At 42.2% G+C, this 13,575-nt stretch overlaps 1 protein-coding gene across 5 annotated transcripts in view; it reads left to right on the top strand.

Moving 5' to 3' along the window:
- TRAF5 (TNF receptor associated factor 5) overlaps window positions 1–13,575 on the top strand; it is a 48,366-nt gene that overhangs the window by 18,448 nt on the left and 16,343 nt on the right. For 4 of the 5 annotated variants that reach the window (XR_010922983.1, XM_067565015.1, XM_067565011.1 and 1 more), the window contains exons 2-3: window positions 10,355–10,579; window positions 12,548–12,605. Coding sequence is in view for 4 of the 5 variants with exons in the window: in XM_067565015.1 (XP_067421116.1) it covers window positions 10,365–10,579; window positions 12,548–12,605 (273 nt within the window). In the remaining variant the exon portion in view is untranslated. Of the gene's footprint in view, window positions 1–5,968; window positions 5,984–10,354; window positions 10,580–12,547; window positions 12,606–13,575 lie in introns of those variants that run through there. The other variant, XM_067565012.1, reaches the window with a different exon arrangement.

Raw genomic sequence — 13,575 nt, 5'->3', positions numbered from 1 at the left:
TTTCAGACTTTTCACAGACTCTTAAACCGGCAATGCCGTAGGCAGATAAATCTCTCTAAGTGCCAATGCCCTCACTTTGGGCGGCAGCACGTCTCAAAAAAACTGGCCGGACAAGGACCGGATCAAAAAGGTTCACGGGCCACATACGGCCCGCAGGCTGTATGTTTGACACCCCTGATCTACAGCCTTCCTAGCGGAAGTGCCAGGGCAGGGCATCTGCAAAGCAGCTGCCAGGCTGGCGGTACATACCTTCACGTCCCACCACACCTCTGTCCAACAGGCGTGGGAAGATGCGGGCTTCAGCAGAGCTGGGCTGCAGGCAGCTCACTGCTAACTCCAGCCCACCTCCAAGGTACTGCGTGTTAGTCACCTATAGTGGAATGGACATGAGCAAGCACTCGAAGAAGAAAACGAGGTTACTTACCAGTAACTGATGTTCTTCGAGATGTGTTGCTCATGTCCATTCCACAACCCACCCCCCGCCGCCGGAGTTGGCGGAAAGAAGGGACTGAGGAGGCATAGGGCCGGCAGCGCCTCATATACTGTGGCATGTGCGCGGTACTCCAGGGGGTGCCGGAGCTGGCCCTACGGGGTATGCTAAGGGGACAAAAGTTCCGGTAGCCATGCATGGAGGCGTGCACACACCTATAGTGGAATGGACATGAGCGACACATCTTGAAGAACATCAGTTACTGCTAAGTAACCTTGTTTTATTTACAAAGCAAATTGAATTTGTTTATGCGCTTTATGCAGCATCCCCTGTGGTTCTCCAGGCTAGTATCTAATCAGGAATTATTGCTGTTAGAAGTATTGACTCCTGGATACCAACCTTGGCTGCTGTTGTGTGGCCATGAAGGGCTTAGGCCAGTGGCAGAACAGCTCATGAGGACTGTGCAGACCTCATTCATTAGGAGGCCCACACACTCCTGGACAAATGTGTGATAGAGGGTTCCACGCCGATATCGGGGCCATAGTTTCTACTCTCTCTATTTTCTTATACTGAAAAAGGGAGAAGACCTTCGCCCTGTTCTGGTTCTGCAGGTGTTGAACTGATTTTATCCGGAAATTCCAATACTGCATGGTTACTCTTTTTCAGATCATTCTCTCCCTCTTCCCCAGAGCATGATTCGCAGCTCTGAATATGAAGGATGCATACTTCCACATGGACATCCATCCCACCCACTGCAAATTTCTCTGCTTTACGGTGGGACACTCCCATTACCAATTCCAGATACTTCACTTTGGAATCGCCACTGCTCCTGACATGTTCACAGAGGTCTTAGCCGTGGTAGCAGCACAGATGAGACACTGGGGGTACTTATTTTCCTTATCTGGACGACTGGCGTCTGGTGGCGACATCACGCAACTGCCTCCTTACACTATCTGCACTTTAGGGGAACTCCTTGCCAGCCTGGGCATATGCGTCAATGAAGCAAAATCCACACTAGTGCCAACCAAACTCTTCATTGGATCCTACTTGGACTCCTGTGCAGCCAGGGCGTTCCTTCTGGAAGACCGATTCACCACACTCACGGCCCTCATCACGAGACTCCGAAGCCAGGCGCACATACCTCCGTCATTGCCTATTGCCTCTGGAACATATGGTGGCGAACATGGCTGTCACGCCATACACCAGCATGCACATGATGTGCCTACAATTATGGCTCAACTCCATTCAGTGTACGACCCACAAAGAGACCACCTCAACAAATGGGTCCTTCTTCCGCACTCAGTACTGGCATCCCTGTCCTGGTGAAGAGCCCTGTCCAAGGTCATGACAGACACCCTCTTCACCCCACACCACACTCTGACCACTGATGCCTCCCTTGTAGGCTGGAGCGCTCACATACAAAGCCATACAGCACAGGATCTCTGGTCCCCCAGAGAGGCACGGATGGACATCAACATCCTAGAACTTCGTGCAGTCCAATACGCTTGCCATGCCCTTCTGCCCTTTGCAAAATCCAAATACATACAGCTTTTCTTGGACAACATGACTATGGTCACCTACATCAAGAAGAAGAGAGGCGCTAGATCATCCGCACACTTTCGAGATGTGGTGCAATTGTGGAATTGGTGCCTATAGCACCATGTTGTACTTCATGGAACTTGTTTACCAGGAGCAGACAACAACCTTGCGGACGCCCTCAGCTGCTCCTTTCACTGTAACCACGAGGGAGAACTGCACTCTCCAATACATCTTCAGGCTTTGGGGCATGTCACAATGCGATATCTTCGCAACAGCCACCTACCACAAACTCCCCCTCTTTTGCTCCAGAGGTGCCATCAGACGGGGCTTGCAAGGGGATGCTCTCTTTCTTCCCTGGACAAGAGAGCTGCGTTACGCTTTTCCTCCCATACCACTTTTACTGCAAGTACTCCACAAGGTGAAACAAGATTGGGCAAACCTCATACTCGTAGCCCCTTTCTAGCCCTGCCAATATACTTTCACAGAGTTTCTTCACCTGTCGATATGCCCATCAATACATCTTCCACCTCTCCTGAACTTCCTCACCCAACAACAGGGCCAAATCTGCCACCACAACCAAACCCCTCTTCACCTCATGGGCTGGTATTTGGATGGGACTCGCGAGCAGAAAATGAATACACTAGTAAGAAATATACTTACCCACAGTTGATGCCCCTCAACCAGAGCATTTTACCAAGCCAAGTGGTGATATTTCATGGGATGAGCAACGCATAACCGCCACTCCCTGAACACAGTTTCCATCCTGCCCTTCCTTGACTCTCTATTTACCCTTCGCTGTTCAGGCCTCACCCACTCCTCCATTTGAGTATACCTGGTGGCAATCAATGCTTTCCTCCCACCTGTGGATGGCGTCCCGGTCTTCAGCCATCCAATTACAGCCTGCTTCCTTCGCAGCCTCCTGAATACCTTTTCCTCGATCAGAAAACCTACTCCCCTGTGGGACCTTAACTTTGTCCTCACGACACTCACCAAACCACCCTTCAGGCTTCTGGCCACTTGTTCATTCACCCACCTATCAGTGAAGATGATTTTCTTAGTGGCCATCACTTCCACCTGACGAGTCAGTGAATTGGCAGCCATGATGGCGGAACCACCATTCAAAATACTCCTTAAGGGTAAGGTCTCCCTATGTTTCCACCCCAAGTTTCTCTGTAAGGAGGCTTCGTTGTTCCTCCTCAACCAGATCGTTCATCTTCTAACCTTTTTACCCTAAACTGCACGCTTCCACCAGAGCGTGTTCCCTACATTCACTGTAGGTCCACCGTGCGTAGCCTTCTATCTTGAATGCACCTGCACTGTTCAAACCTTGCCCAGGCTCTTTATTGCTATAGCGGAACACTGCAAGGGCCACATTCTTTCTTCCCAGCACATTTCTAACTGGATCTCCCACTACATTACAGAGTGCGACTCCCTTTCAGGAGTCTCCCTGTCACCAGGCATCACCACCCACTCCACAAAGGCACAGGCTATCACAGTTGCCCTACTCGCAGATGTCCCATGGCAGGACATTTGTAAAGCAGCAAGATGGTCCTCCATCCACACTTTCACCGCTCATTATGCCTTGCCCCATTTGGCAGCGACAGACACAGCAGCTAGCCAACCACTACTAGGAACTCTTACCTCTACTGAGCCCTCACTCCTGCCTCCAAGCTGAATGCTGTTTGCTACGCTACCCATATATGGAATCCACATAGGAACCAGCTCTCGAAGAAGAAGAAAGGGAGGTTACTTCCTGTAACTGATGGTTCTTCGAGAGGTGTGGTCCCTATCTGGATTCCAATCCAACCCCCCCACTCCTCTGCTATGGGCTCCAATCCTCTTGGAATGAGGGAACTGAGGGGGCAGCCCACACAGCCTCATGAGACCTCAGACGCAACCACGTGGACCATGCATAGCATGCGGGTTGATAGAGACTACTATAAATAGTTGCAGCTCCAGCGCATGGCACGCATGCCCACCTACATATGGAATCCAGGTAGGGACCAAACCTCTCAAAGAACTATGAGTTACAGTAAGTAACCTCCCTTTATACCTGACCCATATAAATAGAAGGTGCTTAGCCTTATTTGGTCTGTTAGATACGGGGGAATTGCCATGATTTAGGACAATTATTTTTTTAATACTGAAAACTTCTCATATTGGATTTTTTCAATACAGTGTGACTTAAAGATTTATGAGGATGAGAAACCTATCGTAAAATAGTATTTGCATACAGCAAGATATTTTGTATGCAACTTGTTTATCCTGCCTTTGATGAAGTTGGCCTTTATTGTGGTGGGTAGATACTGGGTGGTTAAAGCAAAATTCAGGGGTGACAATGAGCATCCCTTTATTATATTGCTACTAGGATCTAGTTCTGAAACTGTGATTAGTTCTAATATGAGACATGGGCTTAGTGACTACTACTTTAACCCATTTTTGCAATGTAGGGTCAACATTCATTATTTAATACAGCATATAGAAATTCCTCTAAATCAAATCCTTTTTTGATATTTAGGTTTACTATGGACATAGAGGTTTAATTTATTTAACATTTTTGTAGTGACACAATAAAAGTCTATTTACAGATAGGTTGTGTGTCTGTTTCCTTTCTGACACAAGTGTCATATATTCTATATGGTGAATCCACCACCATCTAACATTTTTAAAACAATATTCTCATGTGTGCATGTCCACAATAGTACAATATATTTACTTTACATATTTAGCTGTTTGACATGCAAAGCTAAAGCATACAGTACCTACTATGTTGTTCAGACATCAATTTAAGCAGGAAGTTGATTTGGTTAACCTATAGCACTCTTTATATTGCTAAGATTACTTTTTCCTATGCATGTTTTGCTTTGGTGTGAGTTGAAAGAACACAGGCATCAAATACTTGAAGCAGGAAGTGGAATTACAGTCTCTGCACCCTAGTTTCCTGTATCTAGCATGAGTTACACAGGACATACACTTGCATACAGGAATGATGTTTTATTTGTAACTAATGGTTCATATATCATCTTGAATGTTCTTTAGCAACAGGCTTGTTTACACAGTAGTAATGTATAGTAACACTGCTTAATTAGTCACACTGGGCTAAATTCACCACTGATGTAAACAGATGCAGCTCACTGACTTATGCCAGTAGTGAATTTGGCCTCAATCCAACAAAGTGAACCCATGATTTTTTGAGCTGTGCAAGACCTGAAAAGCTACAGGTGCAAACTCCATTGATAAGTTAACTTATCTGTTGAAGGATTAGTTTGTAGTGGAAGGCTAGACCAGAAAATACAAACAGAGCCTGTTGGACAAGGAACTGCAGTCATGTGCTCCATGCGCCTTGTCCCCATCACTACATGCTGAATCTGTGAAGGCCACAACTAGCTCCACTGCCCATCTCCAGAAGGAAGGGAGATAGGAGACTTGGTGTTTGTATATGCCTACATGTGTGGATGAGCACTAGGGCTGCATTGGATCAAGGAGACTTCATAGCTGAGATTTCAGATGGCACACTTGCATATAGAAAGTACTTCACTGAAAGTACTCTTCCCTACACGTTTAAACTGTTTTAATTTCCTGTGAATATGTAACTAAGCATTGCTGAAATGGAGGAGAAGAAAAGAGATGTGTGAGGGGGATTAGTATAGTCTTGGTATTATACCTTGCTAAAAGTAGGGGAACTTCAGATCCTGTGTGTGCATTTTTCAAGATGGCTGAGGAAGGGAATATGTTAATTCCAGCAAAGTAGTTAGAAGCCATTGGTGATGGAGACTAGTGCTGTTGAATTATTAGCAAAGAGATTTATGAACGGGTTTTTGGATTTGACTTCGGATCACAATTGCATTTCTAGTTAATGTATTCTTTACAGTTGGTAAAATCAGGCTTGTGATATTCTTTTATCTCTGATTTGTGTGTTTATGTATTGACGTTCCTGGACACCACACAGCTATTGGTAGCCCATATGGAAAGAACTTCATCTTGTTGTTTGATATTGTCTCCATGTAAGCCTAGGTGAGAGAACTTTGTTTCAGGTGCATATATAAGGGGTTGGAGATGGTGAAATTTGGGGTTTGGATGTGCTCAGAAAAGAGGTGTGGACTCTGACCTGAACATGGGAGTGGGTACTGGGAACTTCACAGTCCTAATCTCAGTTCTAACACTGACTTCTGTGGCTATTAGGCAAATTGCTTAGGCCAAAATTTTCAAAAATGCCCATTAATTTTAAGTGCGTTAAATGTTTTTAAAATATTCATTCTGAGACACTTAGAGCCTGATTTTTTTGCCCCAAACTCCCACTGACTTCAGTCAAATAGTGAGTGCATGACACTTCTAAAAATTGGATCCTAGGTGTCTCAAATTGGGCAGCCAAAAACTGAGGACCCACAAATTAGTGGACATTCTTGATAATTCAGACCTTAACTTCTCTGCCTCCATTTTTCCATCTGTAAATTGAGGCTATTAACACTTGTGACTCACGGGCATTATTAAAATGACTTCATTAGTGTGTGCAGAGCACGTTGAATATGAAGAGCACTCTATAGGTGCTAGGCATTAAATAAACTTGTACCCCAGAATCATCTTCATCTCTACTGTCTAATGTTACATAGGGAGGTTTAAGAGTAACTGTGACTGTAACTCCACAGGGTGCTTTCATGACACTGATTATATTTATTCTGTAGGCTTTCTGTTTCAAGCCTTGACCTTTCTCTCTTGCATGTATTTACCAGTAACTTTGTTGGCTGAAAGCTATTCTTCTTAAGTTTTATTTGCTATTAAATTGCACCATGCTGGAGACCTCTGGCTATTTTTGCTTAGAGACTTCTTGTGGCATTTTTTATTGTTGATTATCTTTAGTTTGGTTAACGTTTTTCTTATTTAATCAGATGAGATGAGTGGATTGTAATGCCTGCATATTGGATAATTTCCTGTGCTGGCTGTAACTATCTCTTACACCAAGGGATTTCAAATGTTTAGAGACTTCTATATGAGGATAAATTGAAAAGATTAGTTTAGAGCAGTGTTTCTCAATTTTTCCAGGTTGGTGACCCCTTATTTGAAGTAAAAATTTTCACATTTGCTATAAAAGTATCAATTACTACATTTGACCCCATGAACTTGGAAGGTTCTGGCCACCACAAATTTGATTTTGAAATATTATTTTCCTGGTGTACGTTGTGATAAAATTTTCAGTCCCTTGCTTGCCTTTTATTACCCACTGGTTGAGAAACACTGGGTTAGAGGAGAATTTAAAGAGGTATATAAAATACTGAATGGTATAGATAAGCTGGGCAAAAATACTACAAGAGAAGATTAAATACAAGGGTACAGTCAATTTAAAGGCCAAAACAAGAAAATTAAAACTCATACAAGGAGGTGGTGGTTTTTTAACACAACATATAGTTAACCTGTGGAATTCATCACAATTAAACATCTCTTAGTCCAGGAACATAGTAGGATTCAAAAGAGCATTGGACACATACATAGATAATGAGAAGGATTAAAAAAATCATAAGAGATAATAAGTTTCAGGACACTCTAGCCACTTATTGAAGGGGTTAGTAAGAAATCTGTCCTGCGGTAAGTTTATTCTATACTTGCCCTTACGTCGATTCTTGCACATTCCTCTTATCAGCTGGTACTGTCCATTGTCAGACAGGATCCTAGATTAAACAAACCACTGGTCTGGCAATTCATCTATTCTGCATTTGTGTGTGTCTCTAATTAGTGGCAGAAAAGCAAAATTGTCCCTGGTCAAGGTTTCAGTGCCAGAGAAATAGGAAGTCAATTTTCAGAGGGGAAAGGATCAGCTATTGTAAAATAAAAGGAGAGAAATGGAAAATTGGCCCTAAATTGAAACAGAAGACTGTTCACTTAGGGTGACAGAACAGAGCAATTTGTAAGGACGGTTTTGTATAGGAGCAGTTCCATATACACACACATTATATATATTCCATTCTGTCTGGATATACTGCATACTAAATCTTATGTAATATTATTAGGGCTTTTATCCCCTGTGGGTTGCAGCCTTAAAATGATGCCTGATTGGAGACTCTTGAGTAAGTCTTGACATTCCATTTAAATGAAAGCAGTGGGGCTCAGATGAATTTGGCACTTTAAATGTAATGTAAAAATCAGAAGTAGGGTACTACTCTATTAAGAGGGTGATGGTGTTTATTATGAAGTTAATTATGTTGGTTTTTTTACTCACACATTTATTTGCTTTAACATTAGATTTTAAATTTTTGGTTAATTTTATCTCCTGAACCTGATCTGAACAGTGGCATTGTTTCATCTTTGCTTTCTATAACAATAGTAGATCCACACTGGAGGGGCTTCTCATGTCAGAATTATGTTGCAGAATCAAACATATCAGTAGTGGTATATCATTTATTGCAGTAGTCAGATTATTGGAGGTTACATTTTGCGCCCAATCCAACCCCACTGAAGTCAATGAAAAGACTCCCATTGGCTTAGTAGGATCTGGATTCAGCCCTTTAAGAGGTGCTTGCGCCAGTAAGAATTTCATGAAAACTCAAAGAACAGAGGAAAATACACAAAATGTATCTGAGCAGAAAGAAGTTAAGGCAGTGGTCCCCAAACTTTTGGGGTCGTGTGCCTGCCCCATTAGCTGGTACACACACACCCAGCAGCCAGGGCTGGGAGCAGAGCCAAATCTGCAGTCGGGCCGGGGCCCGAGATGCGGCTGGAGCCAAAGTGGGGACTGGAGCTGCAGCCTCAGGACCCAGGGTTATGAATGAGACTGGGAGCTGGGGCCAGCCAGGAGTGGGGCATGGGGCCCAGGCGCAGATCACAATTAGGAGTCGAGGCTGGGGCTGGGGCCAGGAGAGCGGGACTTGATGGGGGCAGAGTGAGGATGGGTGATGCTTCCTCTCTGCTCCTGTGGGGGCTGGTGCAGGCCTCACCGTGCCCCACCCTGAAAGGGGGCATGCCCCACAGTTTGGGGCCCTCTGGGTTAAGGGGTAGAGGATAGCTGTAGAAGAGAAATAATGTGCCACAACACCGTCATAAAAAGGAATCTTGCCAACAAGATATGATAGAAGCTAAGATCTTGGCAGAGTTTTACACTCCGATATACAGTAAGATAACTTTTGTATATCAGTTGCCCTAAAGACAGTGCTGTAAATGAAAAGTAAACACTTTAATCACCTTCCCATAAACATGTTCACATGAGTTAATTGGGCTCTGTGCTATGAGTAAGGGAGAAAATGACCAACAGTGTGTTGCGAGTTGAACTTGTAATTTAAATGTAAGTTAATATGACAGGTGTGTTCTTCTGCTACACACATCCCACAGCTAAATATATTAACCTCTATTTAATTAGGTTTACATCACTAAGTAAACTTCTCTGTTGGTCAGTAAACAGCAACAATGAATGGAATAAAAATAAATTCTTATGAATGTTGAGTCTTAAGGAATGGAAATTACATTGGTTCAAGGGTAAAGATTTGCTGTCAGTCCTAGATCGGTTGGGAAAAAGTACTGCTAGACAGAGGGATCTGACAGATTTAAGATCTGGTTTTGTTTTGGTGTGTGTGTGTTAGTGAGAGAGAGAGAGAGACCCCTTTAGGCTGGAAATTAATGGTGTATATATTTCAAACCCTGGCTGGCTGACAGAGAAAAAAATTGAAGTTGCCATTCTGATTGCAATCTTGCTTTTTCTCACGCTTCTTTTCAGACATGACTAATGCAATTAATAACACACATAACTAAAGTAAGATTTTGAAAAATAGAATTCTGGCTTTCTGGTGTAAATCTGTGATCAATCAGAAAGAGAAGTATCAGGCCCAAAGTTTTTGACATTTGTCAAATCTGTACTAATAGTAAAATCATCATTCTTGCTTCCAGTTGCTGTGAACCATGTTGAGACTTTTTTTTTTTTTTTTTTGAACTGGTGTAAATGGGTTGTTAAAGCTGTGTGGGCTCAAATCCAAGGCATTTTATTACTGAGTGTAGAGTTTTGATGCCTGGGACTTGTAGAACCAAGCTTTGCCCTCAATTACGCCTAACTGAAATCTGTGGCAGTTTTGTTTAAGTATGGATTGAAGGATCTAGCATGAGAACTAGGAGCAAGTAATCTCCTTTTTCTTGGGGAGAAATTTTCAGACTGGAACCTCTTCACAATAATAAATGTTGGTGCTAGCTCTGAAATAATTTATTCATCCTTCTGGAGTGCCTTGATGCTTTTTTTTGTACTGCTGTCTAGTAACTGATCCTGCATTTGCACCTAAAATCTGTATAGAAGTCTTCTATAAGAGAACGAGTCCAAAAACATGTCAATATTCATCTTGCAAACTGCAGTGGAGGTGATTTCACTGATCATAAATTAACTTAAATTGAAACTTTTTGTCCTTGGCTTTCCAGTACAGCTTCCATGGCCTCTGAAGAACTTACGGGTCTCTCAAACAGTTTTGCACGCCAGAATTCTGCCAGTGGCGTTTCTCTAGACTTTGAACCTGACACCGACTACCAGTTCGTTGAAACTTTAGAAGAACGGTACAAATGTGCCTATTGCCACTTAGTCCTTCACAATCCTCACCAGACAGGATGTGGTCACAGATTTTGCCAGCATTGTATTATTTCTCTGAGGTAAGAACTATTGTTCTGTCTCCCCTCTATAAATAATTTCCCCATAACAATTAGTAGTACAGTCAATATCTTTCGAGAGTCAACAACAAATGCCATAACAATACTGAGGGACCTAATCCAAATCTCATGCAAGTCAGCGGAAAGACTCTCATTAACTACAGTGGGCTTGGGCTCAATAAAAAAATCTCAAAACAAATGAGATGACGCTGTGCGTGTGTTAAAAGCATGTAGTCTGTGCTGGTATATCAGGTTGGCAATGTTAGCCTGAAACACTCCAATCTGATTACAGGTGTTGATCAGGCTGGGAATGCTTAAATTGGTTTCTGCTGATTCACTCAGGCTGGCAGTTTGCTACCCCTCTGAGGTGTTCTCTAAATGTAAAAGTTATATTGATCTAATTAAATCAGTTTAGAAACTGGTGTGTACACAGAAGGGGGGGTGGATGCATCAGTTTTACTACCTCAGGTTCTGTATTGATTTAGCTAAATCTGTTTAACTCTCATGTGAAAGCAAGACCTCAGCTATATGGGAGGCTGGAGAAAATCTAGGGGTTGAGTCCTGAGGTAGGCAACCCTAGGAGTGGTCAAGCCCACACAGCAGGCTTGAGTTCAACTTTATTCTTTATTCTGGTTAACTTCTCTGTTTTAATAAAACCAAACCCCAGGAAGGGGACAAGTGTGGACTCTACACAGTGTGTGTACTGTGTTTGAAAGCAGACTGGGAATGGCATCTCTTCCCATTGGGCTAAAGGTACATATGTCTCAGGATACAATCTCTGTCATTTGGGGATCAAGGAGTGTGTGTGTGTTTGGGATGTTTTTAAAGGTCCCTAGTACAGTTTGGGTTGGTGGTGAGTCACATGAAGTCTTTCTGGCAATTGCAAACAAAAGAAATCCTGTTGTGGGTCATCCGTTTCTCCTCCCCCTTCCCCCCCCCCCCCCCCGATAAAAATTTTGAGCTTTTATACTATAGGATATGACAGATGAGAGACCATCTGGTAGGGTGGTTGAATGGGTATAGAAATCCTGTCTGTTGCCATAATATTTAGGTGCCTGTTATTTGCCTTAAACAAACAGTAGTTTGTTGGTTAGACAGATTCTGATCTCACTTGCACTGGTGTGACTCCATTGATATGAGATCAGAATCAGTCCAGTCCTGCAGTCAACTCATAGGGATGAAAGAGTCCATCTGCATAGGAACCCCATTGACTTCACTGATTACAGGTAAAGGAGATTCACCCACACAGATCTAATAATGGGCATACGTTGATATATGGCCCTTATAGAGCTGAAAGTTGGAGTTGGCCATGTAGGTTGTACAGAGACTTTTTTGCATGGATAGATGTCTTTAAATATAATTTTATTGTTTAATATTTGGTTCTTTCTCTTTTAGAATGTCTCTCTTTGGGTAGTACGTCATTAGGCATTTTCTTCCTTACTCTTTCTTTTTAGTATTTCTGATGATTTGTTGAGATGGGTCAGGATATTTAAAAGGTCTCAGGCGTGAAAGGAAGGCATTGCTTGATATTAGGCAAAGGATAATAATTCTTTCACCTACTCTGAGATTTTTTGCAAATACATCATAATTTGCTAACAATGGATAGCCATGGAGTAATAAAATTCTGTTAATTAAAAACAGATTTATTAATAAGATAAATTTTGTTCGTACTCAATACAATTCTCACTTAATCCGAGGGTAGTACTTGGTTTTATAATTCCTAGCACTATACATTGTATACATATACAAATGCTGTTCAAACATTATTAAATCCCCATATATAGTACTGAAAATTAGCCAGGTGCATTATGGGGCTTTTCCCACTTGTCCCTGAAGTATCTGATATTGACCACTAGAATAATGAAGTTGATGAACCAATGGTCTGATTTAATATGGTGAAGTCTATTTAGAAGGAATTAATTTACAGAATGTTTAACATATTTCTGCCTTTTTTTTTTTTTTTAAATGTAGAGAATTGAATACAGTACCCACCTGCCCTGTAGACAAAGAAACAATAAAAGTGCATGAGGTAAGGAAAAGAATAATTCTTGTAGTTATGATTGCTTGGACAGTCTGTTTCGGGGGAAGGGCCTCCAGCAGAAGAGTAAGATAAAGTAGGAATCAAATGCAGCTTTCAGCCTTTAAATGATCAAGGGCACTGCCACCTTCATCTCTGGAAACAATGTGCAAGGAAACTCTTTATTTGGTGGTTTTTTGCAAGTAAGATAGTAATGCCCTACATTTGGAGCTTTTACCCTAGACTCCACTGAATTGTTTCAAAATAAAGCCATCTTAGTACTTTGTATTGGGAGTCCTACCTTAAAGCCAGTGGTATGTGGCAAATAGCCACAGGCTTGGTGGATCCATAAGTGAATCTTGAAATGTATTTACAGCAGAGAATAAATTCCTTATTTTTTTAATCCCTCATCCTATTCTTGTTATTTAGCAGCCTTTAGGTTTAACATAATCTGCCACCTTGCATGTTTTCAATGTAACTCATTAAATAACTTCATTTTTTGTATTTTTGGGAGGGGAAAAAGGTTCACACAGTGCCTATTTTTTTAAGATGCCTCCTCTTTGGAATATATTTCTTTGTTCCTGTTTACAGTGCTGATGCCCAGAGTGTGAGCATGAGCCCTCACTTGACCCATGTGTTTCTGCCAGTGTGCATTCCCAGTGGATTTCACATCCCCTACCCAGAAAAGAACTTGAGTATCAAGATGTGCCCATCATTCCATGTGTCAGGGATATTGTAGGTACAGATATTTCACCCACCATTTTGTTCACTGGATTCACCTCTCTTTTACTGTGTACACAAGTTGTGGTGGCAACAGTAACACAATAAGAAGCTTTGGGACCATTAATATAATAGTAATACTTTGTGCTTGTTATAGTGCTTCTCATTTGAAGATCTCAAAAGAAGGCTGACAGTCTGCTCTGAGAGCTTAATTTGGCTCTAATCCAACAAGTGGAAGATGCTTATGAGCAATGCACTGTAT

This window comes from Emydura macquarii, unplaced genomic scaffold (assembly GCF_026122565.2).
Source record: "Emydura macquarii macquarii isolate MOO-44397 ecotype Brisbane River unplaced genomic scaffold, CSIRO-AGI_Emac_v2 contig_2676, whole genome shotgun sequence".
Classification (NCBI taxonomy): Eukaryota; Metazoa; Chordata; order Testudines; family Chelidae; genus Emydura; species Emydura macquarii.
Note: the sequence above shows the minus strand (reverse complement) of the source record. Positions and strands in the feature narration are given on the sequence as shown.